The sequence below is a fragment of the Dermacentor variabilis genome, chromosome 1 (assembly GCF_050947875.1).
Source record: "Dermacentor variabilis isolate Ectoservices chromosome 1, ASM5094787v1, whole genome shotgun sequence".
In the NCBI taxonomy this organism is placed as follows: Eukaryota; Metazoa; Arthropoda; class Arachnida; order Ixodida; family Ixodidae; genus Dermacentor; species Dermacentor variabilis.
Genome location: NC_134568.1, coordinates 74712154 through 74729062, shown reverse-complemented (window position 1 = coordinate 74729062; position 16909 = coordinate 74712154). Strand labels below are relative to the sequence as shown.

General features: G+C 46.8%; 1 protein-coding gene across 1 annotated transcript in view; it reads left to right on the top strand.

The window, feature by feature from the left end:
• The window catches only part of LOC142579669 (high-affinity choline transporter 1-like), a 96206-nt gene extending 90407 nt beyond the window's left edge, over nt 1-5799 (top strand). Inside the window, exon 9 of the mRNA XM_075690104.1 lies at nt 4415-5799. Coding sequence (XP_075546219.1) covers nt 4415-4894 — 480 coding nt within the window. The 3' untranslated portion in view covers nt 4895-5799. The remainder of the gene's footprint in view (nt 1-4414) is intronic.
• Nucleotides 5800-16909: the final 11110 nt, after the last annotated feature.

The window sequence follows — 16909 nt, the reverse complement described above, 5'->3', positions numbered from 1 at the left end:
GGAGCCAAAAGCTCATGCACTAGCTTGGAAGACGGTGTACCGGGCAAAAGACCAGGTACAATTCCCTTGCATGAGTTGTCTGGGGCCGCAAAATATGTTGTGATGGGATAGACCCGCTGACCAAGGTTCAGCTCCCTCACCTTGTACAATGCTTCGGCTACGTGTGACTGGGGTGTGCTGTTGATTGCCAAGTTCTGCTGAGGTCGCAGTCTGAATATGATGTCCTGACGATCGTCGGTGGTCAAGCCGGCTGCACTCCATAGAGCACTGGCGAGTTCTGGGCGCGTCCACTTATCGAGGCAAAGTCCTCCGTGAGGCCGCAGAATTATCTCTTCATCGTGGAAAGGAAGTTGAGGCAGATTGTGATTCCGACTGCGCTTGCGTACGGTAGGCTGGGAGGCGTCCGGAATGCCCAAAATGTTCTCGGAGGGTTGCGTCTTAGCGTGCGTTTGACGGATGCGTCGCTTATGTATGACTGTCTTTCAACAGCCACCTGTGTCGTCGTAAACGTTCGGGGTAGCATCTTCCTCCATCCTTTCCCCGGTCGGAGTGTCTACCTCTCGTTGTTGGGAGGGAAAATTGGCGACGATGGAATAGGCGGCCACTCCGGCGGTATCCACCTCGGGCGTATTCGTTGTTATCGAGGAACGCGCGGCGGCGTTCTCCGTGGCAGATTGCGCCTTCTGCTCGTTGGAAAATGACGTTGCGGTAGATAAATGCTCCATCGAAACAGAGCGGTGAATTGGCTGAAGGCCCTTTGCACGCCCGTTTAGAACATGGGCCTCGGAAGAGCTGGTCGCTTGGCGCTCTTCGTTCATGGTGTAGAAAACACGCCAAGGCAGCTATGGCCCCGGCAGGGGCAGCCGCGTTGGAACTGCTTCAGAGCTGTAGAGGCGCGGGGAGCGGCAAAAAAGTCCCCGGAAGAAAAGGCGGTCGGTGGGAAACGGCGAGAAAGCCGCTTCCCATATGACTCCCGGCGAAAGCGGCCCGGGCAAGGGCGGTCAAGGGCGGTCGGTGAAGGTCGCGTAGTCTCGGTGGTTGCGGAGCGCGCCGACGACACGTCCGTTCACTTCGGCCGACTGATTGGAACTCTCCTGGTATACACAAATTGGTGTCGTTTGGGTGTAGATGCTGACATGAGAGTTTAAGCAGTAAACGGCTATATGAGGGACCTGCTCGAAGGCGTTCTCGAAGTCAAGAAAAAGCTCATATACAGGAACGTTTAAGTCAAATGAAGAGTGCAAGTCATGAGAGAAAAGCGCAAGTTGTGTGTCGCATGATTGGTTTTTCAGGAACCCATGCTGACTGTGATAAAAAAAATAAACAGTTGAAAGGAAACCTGCAACATTTGAATACATAAGGTCTTTCATGACTGTAGAGCAGACGTTTATTGCAGAGATGGAGGTCGGTAATTGTTTGGATATGAACGATTGCATTTCTTAGAGGAGGGACACGGATGCATAGGATTAGCAGGCTTCAAAGATCCACTCCAGCTCTGACTTCATTTCAGAACAGCAGTAGGCTATTACAGCGGACATCATCGTCTTCCCAAGAGCTTATTTGCGATGCGTACAACGTAGCATTCGTACGCTGCAGTATTGCTTCCTGTGCTCTTCGTGTCACATGCGATATGAAGGTTATCACGTGTAAAGCAAAAACAATCACTGAAGCGGGCTTTTTCTCACAATAACTCTTATTGCGGAGAAGTCATCTATGCACAACTAAGATTCGGGTGAGCCACTGAGGTGCGCTGCAGTTGCGAAGTCTGGCGCAATATGAAAGTTATTACGCGAGCGTCATTCGATATATTTAGTATATGCGCTGTTTGGGGGGGGGGGGGCGGAGCTTGCTACGTGACCGAGAAGGGCACTGTCAGGCTAAAAGCTGGGCATCAGAGGGTAAAGCTGGGGCCGGGAGACGGGGCGTACCAATTCTCCGATCTGTATTTATGCGAAAATGCAGAATATATGAAACACCTTTTTTGGTCGTGTCCGAATAATCGCACGGAAAGGGACGCTCTTGGGAATTTACTAAATCTACTTAAGAGAAGCCTTCCGATTGCGCACCTGCAACATTTTGCGTTTCCAGGAAGGCCCATCGTAGGCCCGCAACGAAGCTTCACATCTTATTCCATTCCTAAATGACGCTGGATTGCTGGAGGTGTGGTGACATACCCCAGTGAAGGTAACAGCGTTAAAAACAGGACCAAGACGAAAGTAGACAAACACGGCGCTGACTAACGACTAACTTCATTGCTTGTCTATGCCAATGCATACTGATAGTGCAATCAGTATCAGGAAAAAGCAAGGACATACGACATCCCCGCTAACAGAGTGGTGTCACGTGCTTGATAAGTACATGTCTTCATTATGAGGTTACGACAGCGAAGGCACACTGACACAATTTTCACCACATTAATGGATGGTGAAGGCTTCGAAAATTTCGCTTTCGCGTTGCTCATGGTATCTACATAAATTGCGCACTCGCCAAGCATGGATTAACGATTACATCTCGTGCAGTGTTCGGCTAGATGGCTACTAACAAACCTTTCAGCGAGTACGCATGTTCTCGAAGCATGTGATTTATACTCTCGGAGTATATGATGTAGTTATATGCAGACCTAGGGGCGATATCCGGGTGTCCTGACCTCCCCCTCTCCCCCGCCTTAAAATTTGTGTGCGCAGCACCAGCGTACGGCACGTGTCAAACTCATGAAGTCCTGCTTCCCATCTGTTCTGTGCGGGAAGAACAGCTGCGAAGAAGCTTTGGAGAGACAAGAAAGGCTCAATGACTATTGAAGAGAACCTTCAGCACGTAAAAAACTCATCATCACCACCAATTGGGAGAGGTGCGAGAAATAATCAAAGTTTTATGAATTGCTTGTTGGAGTCATTGTAGCTTTCTACGAAGTATAAAGCGCGAGAAATCTTGAAAATATGTAATAGTAGACTACATACCTTGAAGAACGTGCTGGCTCAGTTTCAAAGTTGCAGAGCAATTCGGCGAGTGACTAGAAGTTAACAAAATGCCACGGGAGCCGCGATAGTACCTTTCCGCGCATTAACAATTCTGTTCAGCCGAGCACTTATTCGCCATATCGCCATATTCGCCATATCGGGCTCTGACACTACGGTGAAGGTCACAGCGCGATAGCCTCAATTATTGAAGCATATTTTTTACGTGTACTGGAACAGTTAATGAATAAAAAACAGCACCAAATTATTAGCAAAAATTGCTGTTTGACGCCACCTCTAAGCGTTGCGCAGTGCCGGAGGCGACGTATGCTCTAGTATTTATTTATTTATTTATTTTTGCACGTGGAGAGGGTACCCTCAGTAGATAACCTTAAACAGGGCCTGAACCACCCATCGAGCTTCGTGAAAAGACGCAGTTCGCGGACAGCACACGCTGCTGTGAACATCTCAGCCAGATTTGAGCATATGAGCGCGCACTCAAGCACTGCCGTGCAGAAAGCAAACACTGCGTACACGCACGGCCGCCGCGGGGTACCGCGACGAGTCCGCTCGCTAAGCTCACTGCGGTTTGCGGAGGAGAATCGCGTGATTTCTGTGGGTGACGTGGCTACAAGCGCGTGGCGAGCCGGCCCGAGCACCAACATCCGATATCGACATGTTTGCACAGTGAAAGGACGAGGACTGAAGGAAGAACACAACACAGGCGCTGACTTCAACTGATCTTTATGTGCGAAATCGCCAGAACTGTATACATGAGAAGTAATGAAAAAAAAACAACTTTTGCATTATGTCACACGTGAACCCCTATTGCATCACAGTCAGATACTTGATTTCGTTTTTGGTGAGGGCAATAGACGGCATGTTGATGCCAAGGTCACCCAGCCGATGTATCTTGTCAGCCTCTATGATTTCACGTGCAAGCTGTTCTCGGCGAAGAACTGCATTGGCGTTTCAGTCACTTTTCTACTTCAATGCATAAAACGACGTTTTGTACAGAATGTAAGTGGAACGCCATTTCTCCGCAAAGTTCGGGAGTTAATATCTCGAAACTGCTGTCATCCTCAGAATTCGTTACAAGTGGATCGGTCTTGCGAACTCCCCCGGCTAGAATTTGTAAATTGCAATATGTGCCGTAAGGTAATTAGATAAAAGCTTAATTAGTCAATTTTTGTTAATTCGTCGAGTATGCATTTCAATTTTTTGTGCACGTACTGTCTGCCTCTTTGAGTAGACCAGCTCATGGACTAGAATTGTGCTATCTGCTACAGGCAATTAAACAATTTTTTTAAGTGTTCGCTGAAACACCCTGTGCACGTGAAATATACAGTAATTAAGCCTATATATATCGAGAATCTACTATATCTGGCTTGAAAATAATGATCCTATATATAAACGTAGCACGTGCACTTGACTGAGGTTGACGTCTCTCTCTGGGGCAGGCCTCGGACACCGAGGTGGTGTGGGTGCTTCGGCTGTGCGTGGTCGCCGTGGCCGCTTTATCGGCCATCATGGCCGTAGCGGTGCGCTCGGTCTACGACCTGTGGGCGCTGAGCGCCGACCTGGTGTACGTGGTGCTTCTGCCCCAGCTCCTAGCCGCCGTGTTCCTGGGCCGCCGGTGGTGTAACGCGGCCGGTTCGGTGACCGCCTTCACTCTGGGCCTGGCACTGCGCGTTCTGGGCGGGGAGCCTGTGCTGGGAATTCCGGCCATCATGCAGTATCCGCTCTACGAAGACGGCAGGCAGCTATTCCCTTTCAAAACGACCACCATGCTCCTGTCCGGCATCACGCTGCTCGCCGTGTCCCGCGTGGCCTATTGGGTCACCGGCTCCAAGCACGCCAGTCGCCGCGAGACCCCGCCTTTGCCGGCGTGCAAACTGCCTAATGAGCCTACGCTCACTTCTAACGACTTGTGGAAATAACCAGCCATCTCATGGCATAGGGACCACTGCAACATTGCTTCATCGTTTGACACCGTAAACGGTAACCGAGACTTGCTGTGTTGAAAAACTGCAACCTTGATTTCTTCCGCGGCCGCATATACTAGGATTTTTGCTTCTGAAAGAAAAGGCGCTGGACGTCGCACTCAAAGACAGAAGCACGTGAGGCGTCAGTTGTCTTTTCACGCCTACAAGAGTCGCACGTAATTGTGATGGACACGTGCGCGTGTGCACCAGGCAAACTGGACGAGCGCCTAGTTAACCTTCTTTCCTTTCCTTTCTTCGTTGTCTTTCGCTTGACACAGCGCATAGACGAACAGCTCGCTGCGCGTCACCATATACAGTCAAGCGCCTCTACAACGAATGCCTGTACAACGAAATGACCAGTATAACGAAGGAATAATTCTGTCCCGATTCTCTCGTGGGTTGTGCGGTGTGTGACCTTTACAACGAACTGGCGTGTATAACGAATGATTTCAGAGGCCCCAAGCACTTCTTTACTAAGGTGTTCGACTGGAGTTGACATTGTGGACTGTTGCGTGGCAAGCAAATGCCTGTACACATGAAGGTAACCACATTAATAGCACGCGCTACTGTAAGCATGAGCTTTGACACGGCTCCGTCTCCATGTCTGCTTATCAAATGGTCGTGACAGCACCATATATAGTCCCTCCCAGATTTTTGCAGCGAAGCTGCTTGGGGTAGTTCCCCAACGGTTTTCGTGAGGCGGCGGCAACGTGTCGCGACGTGGTAGATATCTAATGTCAGCCACAGGACAGCCAGCACGGCAGCCTGCATCGCAGCCCCGAAGTAGCCTTATGGGCTCATTCCGACCGGCGATCGAGCAGCCGAGCGACTGACCCAGGACACACACACACACGCACACACACACACACACACACACACACACACACACACACACACACACACACACACACACACGCACGCACACACACACACACAAACACACACACACACACACACACACACACACACACACACACACACACACACACACACACACACACACACATATATATATATATATATATATCAGGCTATTTTTATGTCCACATGCAGGACGCAAGCCTCTCCCTGCGATGGCCAGTAGTTACCCCTGTCTTGTGCTAGCTGATCCCAACTTGCACCTGCAAATTTCCTAATTTCATCGCCCCACCAAGTTTTGAGCCGTCCTCGACTGTGCTACCCTTCCCTGGGCACCTGTTCTGTCACTCTATTAGTCCACGGGTTATCTACACTACGCATTACATGGACTGCCCAGCTCCTTTTTTTTTCCTAATGTCAACTGGAATATCGGCTATCCCCGTTTGCTTTCTGATCCACACCACTCTCTGTCTTATAACGTTACGCCTAACATTTCCCGTTCCATCGCTCTTTGCGTGGTAATTAACTTGTTCTCGTGCTCCTTTCTTCTCCAAGTTTCTGCCCCATACGTTAGCACCGGTAGAATGCAATGATTGTACACTTTTCTTTACAATGACAGTGGTAAGCTCCCAGTCAGGATTTGGTGATGCCTGCCGTATGCACTCCAACCCATTTTTATTCTTCTGTAAGTTTCCCTCTCATGATCAGGGTTCCCTGTGAGTAATTGACCTAGGTAAACGTACTCCTTCACAGACTCTAGAGGCTGACTGGCGATCCTGAGCTCTTGTTCCCTTGCCCGGCTATTGATCATTATCTTTGTCTTCTGCATATTAATCTTCAACCCCACTCGTATCTGTGTTAAGGTCCTCAGTCATTTGTTGTTATTCGTCCCCAGTGTTGCTGAACATGACAATGCCATCTGCAAGCCGAAGGTTGTTGAGATATTCGCCGTTTATCCTCATTCCTAAGCCATCCCATTCTAATAGCTTCAATACTTATTCTAAGCATGCAATGAATAGTATTGCTGAGATTGTCTCTTCTTGCCTGATCCCTTTCTTGATAGGTGACTTCCTACTTTTCTTGTGGAGTACCAAGGTAGCTGTGGAATCTTTGTAGATATTTCCCCAAAATAATGTCTCCTGCACTCCTTGATTACGCAATGCTTTTATGACTGCAGGTATCTCTACTTAATCAAATGCCTTTTCATAATCTATGAAAGCCATATAGAGAGGTTGATTGTATTGCGCATATTTCTCAATTACCTGATCGGTGACATGGATGTGATCCACATTAGAATATCCCTTCCTGAAGCCAGCTTGCTTTCATGGTTGATAGAAGTGGGTACTGTACATACATTTTTGGCGTGGCAGCATAATTTTGTCGAGCCCTTCCGGCCACGTATACGACATTGCTCTGCCAAATCATCTTTATTGGGGATCCGTTTTAGCGGCATTTTTAACCTTCCGTTAATCAAGGGAAAACGGACCAATCGCAGACGCCGGCCGGCACCACCTTCTTCATCCGGTTATCTACTTTCACTGCGCTACCTCGGCCCCACCAAAACCCTCTCTACTTCTGAATGCTACTCAACTCTTATCAGCCCCTTAGATAAGAAAAAACCCTCAAGGTAGGCAAAAAATGTTTTCCTATAAACGAGGACAGCGTTTTATTGGACTATTCAAACAACGCTGCGGGTCACCGCCCGATGTTTGCGTCGGCGGTTACGTAAATTTGACGTCAGGCAATTGGAACAAAAAAAGTCATGAGCCATTCCACTCTGTGAAGGTGGATGACCAGCGATTCTGCTTAGCCCACGACACAGAAGTGACATAGAATTATGAACAAAGGTGAGAACATATGTATTGTCCTGATCGGTTGTCATCGTGACGATAGGTATGCACATACATTTTCGTATCATCTCTGTTAATAAATGAGTCCGTCACGTAAGAAAATGAGCGGCTCATACCCCGTTAAGGAATGGTTCATACCACCGTAAATAAAATAAAAAATTTAACACGGCCTCCCCATTACGACGACAGAAGAGAAATGAAATCTACGTTGGAATGATGAGTGGCAGCTGAGCCGGCTGTGGAAGAAGACGACGGTGCTCGACGACGGTGCTTGGCCGCTCCATTACCAGGTGGTGACTCAACCAATGACATAAGCACAACGACTGGCTAATAACTGAACAAAGCCGAGCTACAGCGGGCAAAAGAGAACGAGAGAGATGCGTCCCGCGCCGGAAATAAAATACCGATTCGTCACATCAGTGAGTTCGATCGACATTTGACGAAAGCGCTCGGCTGCTCACCAGCAAGCTATCTATTATTTTGCGTTTTTAATGCAAATAGCATTCTTGCATTGTCATACAAGTTTCTTTCCGGTTATGTAGCTATCCACCTATCCCCCAAAATATTGCAGGCCTATCCCGAAGACAGCGTAGTTTTAAAAAGTGGGCTGATCCCGAAGTTAGTGCTGTTTAAATATGGGCTGTTCAGGAGAATATGTGCCACTGGGTATGAGTCGATGGGGATGTGCCGATGGGTATGTGCCGCTCTTCTATGAACCTCCTTGACGCGAACTTAAGTCCCTGTGTACGTACCATTGTATATGCGCGGGCTCCACGGCCTGCGCTGTCCAGAGGCAACCTGGCACATTCTAATGGTATGCGAAGGTAGTCACCCAGCGAGACCCATAGGTAACGTCCACCTTTCAAAAGCGCTGGGATTGGAAGCGCCCCATATATATATTCACCAGTACTCTAAACGTTTCATGCTTATCTCGACTGCCTGGTCGGTTGATGCTTGCACCCGCTATTATATATATATATATATATATATATATATATATATATATATATATATATCCAACGCACATGTTGGAATAATTGCGAAGCGATGCTTTAGTAAAGTGTTTAATTAAAGGGAAGCTGAAACAGTTTTCAATTTCCATGAATTGCTGGGATTGGGAAGAACAGACCTAATAATTTACGGTTCCGAAATTTTTTTCTTCGTTTTGTTAATATAAGGGGCGGAAATCGCTTTCTAAATCACCCCCGCGGACACGCCCCCATAGCTTCCCGGAGCGCTGGGTGAGGTGGTTGCCAGAGGAGAGAACCGGCGAGAGTGACGTCATTCGCGGGGACCGAGCTGCCGGACCGGCGTGCTGGCATGTGCTGGCATGCCTCTTTCCGTCCTGCTCTTTACTGAATGACGCTACGAGAGATCTGCCGCCGCCGCCGCTCACGTTTGTTTTCTTTTGCGATTTTCGTAAACTGTTCTTTCCTTCTGTGCTGCGTGAGTGCCTACAGCCAAGGGCGCCCAACATGCCCTCGTTCTGTGCAGCATTCGGCTGCGCGAACACAGGCGGGCGAGACGATGTGCTGTTTTACAGGTTCCCGAAGGACAAGAAGCTTGCAGCGCAGTGGGTCCGTGCGGTGAGGAGAGATAAGTTCGTGCCGACGAAATCAACTGTGCTGTGCTCGGACTATTTCCGCGATAGCCGGATAGCCTTACGACAAATGCGGAAACGCGTTGTTGCTAGCGTTGCTATACTCCGTTTCATACGTCAGGTGCAACGCTGTGGAGGCTTGAGATACTTCTTGCAGTGGCTGCGTTCGCACTTAGACAAAGTTCGGTGTTTCTTGACCCGAATTTTTAGAAAATTTTCCATATATAAGCTCAGTTCTGAATGAAAAAAAAAAAGAATTTACCCATAGAAACAATCCGTGTACTTATACGGCTGCTAACACGTTCTTCTCAATCAATTTTCTTTTCGGCATTTTTTAATTGCAGCCCGTCGCGGCAGCTTCACGTGCATGCTCGCGCGAGCAAACGCCGCTGGCACGCTGCGAAGCATAGACGGAAACGCGCGCAGTAATAAATTTTGGTGACCGGACTTCATGAGTAGCTTCCACAGCGTTGCACCTGAGCTTTGAAATAGAGTATAGGCTTGCCTTGTGACATTCGACGTTCGGTTGCACTTATCGTGTTTACCACACGGCGGTGCTAAAACTGCCTAATATCTTTGTCAACACTAGCATGGAGCACGCATACCGATTCTTGATCGAGCCACAATCGCAAAGTCGTCGAACCACAGTATGAATATTGCACATATAATACCTCTGGCCATCTCTGGATGCGTATGATAAGCAACTTCCATGACTGTACCACGCAGCATTGCATGTGCGCGCTTTGAAACGTGGCACTTATGTTCGCGATCGTGCATCAACACTCAAAAAACCACGGGACTTTAGACAAGCAGCGGCAAGGTGCTTGACATCGCGGAATTGCACCCGTGTTTACAATCTAATGAGAAGTTAGTGCTTCGGCATTCTTCCAGCAGCAAGTTTCCAGTGACACTTTAGCGCATTTTTTCTCCCGTCATTGGAACGTGCAGCTACATGAAAAAAAAAACATACGTACCAGCTAAGATTTCCAACGCGCGAGAAGGTGCACACATCGCTCTCGCTGTTGGCACACTCAACATCGTCATTGCCGCCGTTGCCGCCGTCGTTTTCCGTATCGGCTGTCGGTTCGAACATGTACGGCGAAAATACAAGCTGTCCGAGACAGCGAGAACGTTCCATAATGCTTACAACTCAGCTATGAAGCCAGAACAGAACAGCGTGCTACGCGGCTACGCTCTGAAACGGCGGCGCCGACCGGCGACTGCCGCGATTGACGTCACAGCGGCCGCGACCAATCACGGGCAACAGCGGCGTTCGCGCGATGCCCTGAGGCGCTGGTGCGCGTTTTCTTGAAAAAACAGCCGCTTACGTTTGTTTTCGCCCTTTTTGAACCAGATATTCGTGTTCAGGGGACTCAAAACTGTAGAATGCGGCAGAGAACTCATTTTTTTTAAGTGTTTCAGCTTCCCTTTAAGTGTTTTACAAATAACGATGATGCGTACAATATTGTTTACTTTCCTCCTACGCAATGAGTATAATCTCCTGGAATGTTTGTGTTTAAATCGACCACAAAGGTCACAATTTTGTGGTCATGTAATTTTATGTTTATGCACTACATCGTTCCCAAGCTATGCCGAAACGCAAACTCCAATTCAAGCGGATGCACAGTGTGAGAAGTATACGCAGCGATGTCACATGGACGACAATATATGATGCCTGTTGAGAGAAGTATGGTGTACCTGCCATGGTTGCTTAGTGGATATGGTGTTGGGCTGCTAAGCACGAGGTCGCGGAATCGAATCCCTGCCATGGCGGCCGCATTTCGATGGGGGCGAAATGCGAAAACACCCGTGTACTTAGATTTAGGTGCACGTCAAAGAACCCCGGGCGGTCCAAATTTCCGGAGTCCCCCACTACGGCGTACCTCATAATCATATCGTGGTTTTGGCACGTAAAAACCCATAATTTTAAGAATGGTGGGACAAGTTTATGCACGGAAAAGTATGACAAGTACCAAGCAATATTTAAGGATTCTGTACCTCTTGTGTTGCAGTAGGACATACCCATTCTGGCTACCCACCGCGGTGGCTTAGCCAGGGTGCGTAAGCTCCCGATACCTCTCTTGGGACACTCGGTCCCATAACGATACGCGGCAGCAGCGCCGCTTCCACTACTGGCGATTACCGGATATCCAACCGGAAATAATTCACAAACAAAACAACGCCTCCATGACGTCACTGATGAGGTCAGAAGGTAAAGGGAGAAGGCACGGCGCTGGGAGGAGAATGCTTGCCGCGATGGTCTCCTTTGCCACCTCGCATTTAAGTCGGCTGTGTTAGTGCTCTCTTGGATCGCGGAGCAGAACCCGCTGAAGTGTGCCGTGTTTAGGAAGCGCTTTTTTTTGTGCAGCGTTCACCTTCGAAGCTTCTATTCATTTTCTAAAGCACTGGGTCAGCGCTCGAACACACCAGTGCCAAGCAATTATGATGGAAAATATTTATATAGCAAACCGTCGTTAACTACCTATATTCGCAGGTAATATATTACATTTCGTCATTTCGTGAAAGTAGCAGCTTTGAAATTCCTAACTTGTGGTTAAGTTTATGGTTACAGTTGAACTAGTCCACAGATATAGTCGAGGGTAGTATAAAGAAAATAACTTCCTGGCGCCATCAACCGTTAATTTTGTTCGTGCGTTGTGAAGTTGATCAACTGGAGCTGGCCGATTTCTCACTTAGCCAAAACTCAACAGAAGTGAAAGTTGCACGTTTTTGTTTTTATTCACACATTCCGTATTGGAAAAAGATTGACCTCCACGCAGTGCGAAAATGTCAATCTGCCGAAGCAATTTTCATTCACAACTGAAATTTGTACATAATGAGCGAACATCGATTCCAGAAGATCCAAACCAATGCGAAAATTAACCATCACGGTTTAGTCACACGAAACTTGACTATCACGTATGTTATGACGGCAACACATTACATGTATTTCATTGACAGCATGAGAAGTAAGGACTCACAGAATTTGAAACTGGCTACATGCATCTGCTTGAACAGGAAGTAGCCCATAATTGCTCTCATTATTTGAACTACATCCAGAATGAGGGAGCATATTTCTATAGTGCTTACAAGCGCATATAATCTGCCTGTCGTCGTACTTTGCGTCGTATTCATATATACAGAAAAGCACGGCGAGTATTAAGAAAGTATTTTGATACAACAGCAACGTAAGGAACCAATCATTCATAAAAGAACCTAATAGCACCCTCCATCGCAAGGGGGATTACTAGTTCGTACTTAATTAGCATTACATAGTCTATAGTTGTAATACTGGTATTATAAATACATTTGCCGCAAAACGACACATTGCGCCTCGTCTACAAAACAGGTGCTCATAAACTTGCCCACACCGAAGCTGTGCCTAAGCAAGGTAACTGAGCAATAAAAGATTACAGTGTCTCTTCATATCTCTCTTATGAGGTGAACGGCGAAAGCATACTCTTCCTCCTCTTATCGTTCGCCACTTTCTCTTCTTTCTTTTCCTCTTTCTCTTCTTTGTCTTTCTCTTTGTTCTCATTACCTATTTCTTCTTCGTTCCTTCCGTTTCTTTGTTTATCTTACTTCTTTTCATTCTTATGTTTGCTTCATTCTTATGTTTGCTTCATAGTCATCAATAGTCATTACAAGTCATTTCACTCATTATTAGTCATTACTGGTCATTACTAAGCATATTTAGTCATTTCTAATCAATTATAGCCGTTAGAATTCGTCGTTAGACATATTCCTAATTTCGTAGTCATTAGTAGTCATTACAAGTCATTATTATTCCCTACTGGTCATTACTAAGCATTTCTAGTCATTTCTAATCAATTGTGGTCATTACAAGCTGTCGTAGATATGTTGGTCATATCACAGTCATCAATAGTCATTACAAGTCATTTCACTCATTATTAGTCATTACTGGTCATTACTAAGCATATTTAGTCATTTCTAATCAATTATAGCCGTTAGAATTCGTCGTTAGACATATTCCTAATTTCGTAGTCATTAGTAGTCATTACAATTCATTATTATTCCTTACTGGTCATTACTAAGCATTTTTAGTCATTTCTAATCGATTGTAGTCGTTACAAGTTCTCGTTAGACATACTGGCCATTTCATAGTCATTACTAGTCATTACAAGTCATTTCAGTCATTATTAGTCATTACTGCTCACTAGTTTAACAACACCTGCAGACAGGCTAGATGGTGCATTGCAGATTGAGAGAAAATAAGCGCACAGGAAGACACACATGAACCGCCGAGAAAGACACAGGACAGGCGCTACCTGTCCACAGGACAGACACAGGTAGCGCCTGTCCTGTCTCTTTCTCGGCTTTTCTAGCGTGTCTTCCTGCGCGCTTATTTTGCGTTGAACAGCTCACTAGTAAGCATTTTTAGGCATTTGTAATCAAGTGTGGTCATTACAAGCCGTCGTTAGACATATTGGTCATTTCGTAGTCATTACAAGTCATTAGTAGTCATTTTAGTCATTACTACTATTACTAGACATTTATAGTCATTTCTAATCAATTGTGGTCATTACAAGCCGTCGTCAGACATATTGGTCATTTCGGAGTTATTACAAGTCATTAGTAGTCATTTTAGTCATTACTACTCATTACTAGACATTTATAGTCATTTCTAATCAATTTTGGTCATTACAAGCCGTCGTTAGACATATTGGTCATTTCGGAGTCATTAGTAGTCATTACAATTAGTGGTCATAATTAGTCATTACTGGTTATATTAACCTCTACCAATCTCTATTATAACGTTATCATTCACTAACTGTCACTATCAATCATTTTTCATTCTTTCATCTGTCTTCATATGACGTGATGACGCTTCGGCGGACACTCCGGCGGTCTGCTGGCACAAACTTCACCATGAGCCTAGAAAGGCTTTCGCCTTAAAACAAATACGCACACAAGCCCTTCAGCACAAGTATTTCACCAACAGCAGACGGGCTGCCGTCATGACGAATGGGTCGAGCGACACTGCTCCTATGTCAGTCCACTCAGGCTAGCACGGAACTGGCTTACTCATGCAAAATGAATACCTGCTCAGAAAAACAAAGTGAAATATTTGTACTTACCTGCTGTCATTAGGAAACCTGAAAAACTTCGCAGAACTGGAATTCCCGGTGTTAGAACACCACAGAACCACGCAACACATGTGATGCCCCGATTTAGCGATCTTCGTCTAATGCTTGGTTGACCTGGGGCCCAGTCGGAGATCTTTGTTCGATACGCGTTCTGTTCGGTTGCTGCAACGTTACAAAGTGGCAGTATGCAAAATTTCTGAGAACGGGGCGGAGAGAGCAGCCAATCGGCAAGCGGTGAACTACAGGGACACATGCCCGTGGCGTGGCGCAATACCCACACTTTATCACATCACATGGGAGTGCAATACAAATAAAGCATTCCGCAAAATAGAAAATTCGAGTGCGGAGCAGTGGAAGAGCGTGCTCTCCAGCGGCAACCCTATAGCCTCCAACGGAGGCTGGTGGATCATGCTCAGTGGTGCCATGGAATAGGGGCGCCAACCATGCAGACCGGAGATCGTCATCAACCAATAGAAGATCAAGACATCCGGCCTGACCGCTGAATTACTCTTTCTAGAGCAATAAAGTTTACGTCCTCCTCCTCCTCCTCCGGAAGTTTACTTCCCTCGTTTGTCGTCTGCTTGCAGACAGTATACTACGAAACGAAATGTTTCTCATCTTCCAATTGATGAAATCTTTATCTAAAAAATGTATTTTGTCTTCTCAAGCTTAAAGACGTTTTCAAATACTAGTTTGTATGGGTACTGTAATTTATAACCATTAGTTTCTCTGCGTCGTCCCTAGGTGGTGTCGCACACAGCGAGAAGAAAAAAGGAAAAAGAAACGAAGGGAACGGTTCCGCACTTTTCAAGAGGCAGCAACAACATTCCAGTGGCTCGCTGGCACCCGATGATGGAGTCGATTTCACTGTACAACCAACGCACTATTTGTTTCGAGAAACGAAAGCGACGCCGGAATTCGTTTTCTGCCATTTCTTCCAACGCGTTTAGCACCGCCACCCGCTCTCATTCCTCCTCGAGCAACGCCAGCGCAACAACTTAAGTTTCCAACGCAAGTGCCATTTTTCTCGAACTATGGATCGCATCCGAACGCGCTATTCAGCTGCCGAAGCCGCCGTTTGGATCCAATCCAATCCACCAGACGCGCCATGCGAAGCCGGTCTCGTAACGAGCGATGATCGCTCCAAACTTCCCAACTGCCGTCGAGTTCGGCGTCTAGCAGACGACGTGCTCGGTGGCAAGATGATTGACAGGAGCGTGTCGTCATTTTGACGTCACCAAAAACGTGGCCGTGCCCCGCGGCTGGCGATCCCGGCGCGGAGTAGGCCAATCGCGCGCGCCGGTAACCGAACGAACGCGCCGAAGAACGATCTCCGATCGCAGGTTTCCTGCGTTTTCCGTTCGTTGCAGGCCTGATCAAGCTTCTCTATATTTCCCATCTTCATACTTGGGTCGACAACCGGAGCAGATGATCAAGCGCGATGTGACTTGTGATATCGCTGAGCGAGTGGCAAGGGTGAGCGGAGGTAAACTTGACGGACGCACGAAGACAACCAGTTCCCGCGTTTTGCCCGATTTAAAATTAACAAAAAGAAAAATAAAAAAATAAGTTAGGATGTCCGGCAACCGCCTGGAGCGCGCATGTTCCTTGAAACCAAAACTAGCACTCGCCTCCCGGGGGTTGCCTTAGCTAAAGCCCCTCCATCCACGCGCCACCGCCGCGCGCCACCGACGTGTAGGAGAGGCTTTAGGCTTAGCGGCTATGGTGTTGCGCTGCTTAGCACAAGGTCGCGGTATCAAATCCCAGCCGCGGCGGACGCATTTCGATGGGGCGAAATGCAAAAACGCCCGTATGCCATGCTTTGGGAGCACGTTATAGATTTATACAGACTTCCGCCACACGGCGTGCCTCGTAATCAAATCGTGATTTTGACACGTAAAACCCCAGAATTCAATTCAATCCAACCCATTCTGGATGACTGAACAAGAACAGGCACATTCCCAGTGGTAAATACCGAATGACATAAATAAAAACAGTAAATCAAATAATCGGTGAAATATAATTAATCATTCTATTAACAAATCTGTTTGCTATAGAGATATCCGTGAACTGACATGAACAGTTCAGGTTTTATGTAGGAATGGTAGTGGTACATGCGCATTCTGGAGGATTATCCAAGAATGGGCATCCAAGATTCCGTCAAATTTAATTCACCATTCCACTAAAATATCAGTGTGATTTAGAGATGCCTGTGAGCCGACGTATCATATGTTCAAGTTTTATGTAGGAAGTTAATATAATGATTAATATAATTATTATCTTCATACTTGGTCAGCGTACAAGGGTTGTATAAGCCACTTCGATGGTCGTTTCATATTACCTTCGCACATATACAGGGTGTCCCAGCTAACTTGGACCAAGATTTTAAAAATACCCAAGAGCTCTAGAGAAATCGTACCGACTGCATAGTAGCCGTAGTCGTATGTATTTACAGCTAGTATTTCTTTCCTCATGAAGTATTACTGAATTAATTACTTTTCATTAGTGAACTTCTTCATTATTGCTTGAATCGCAAGCATATCAAATACAAAGT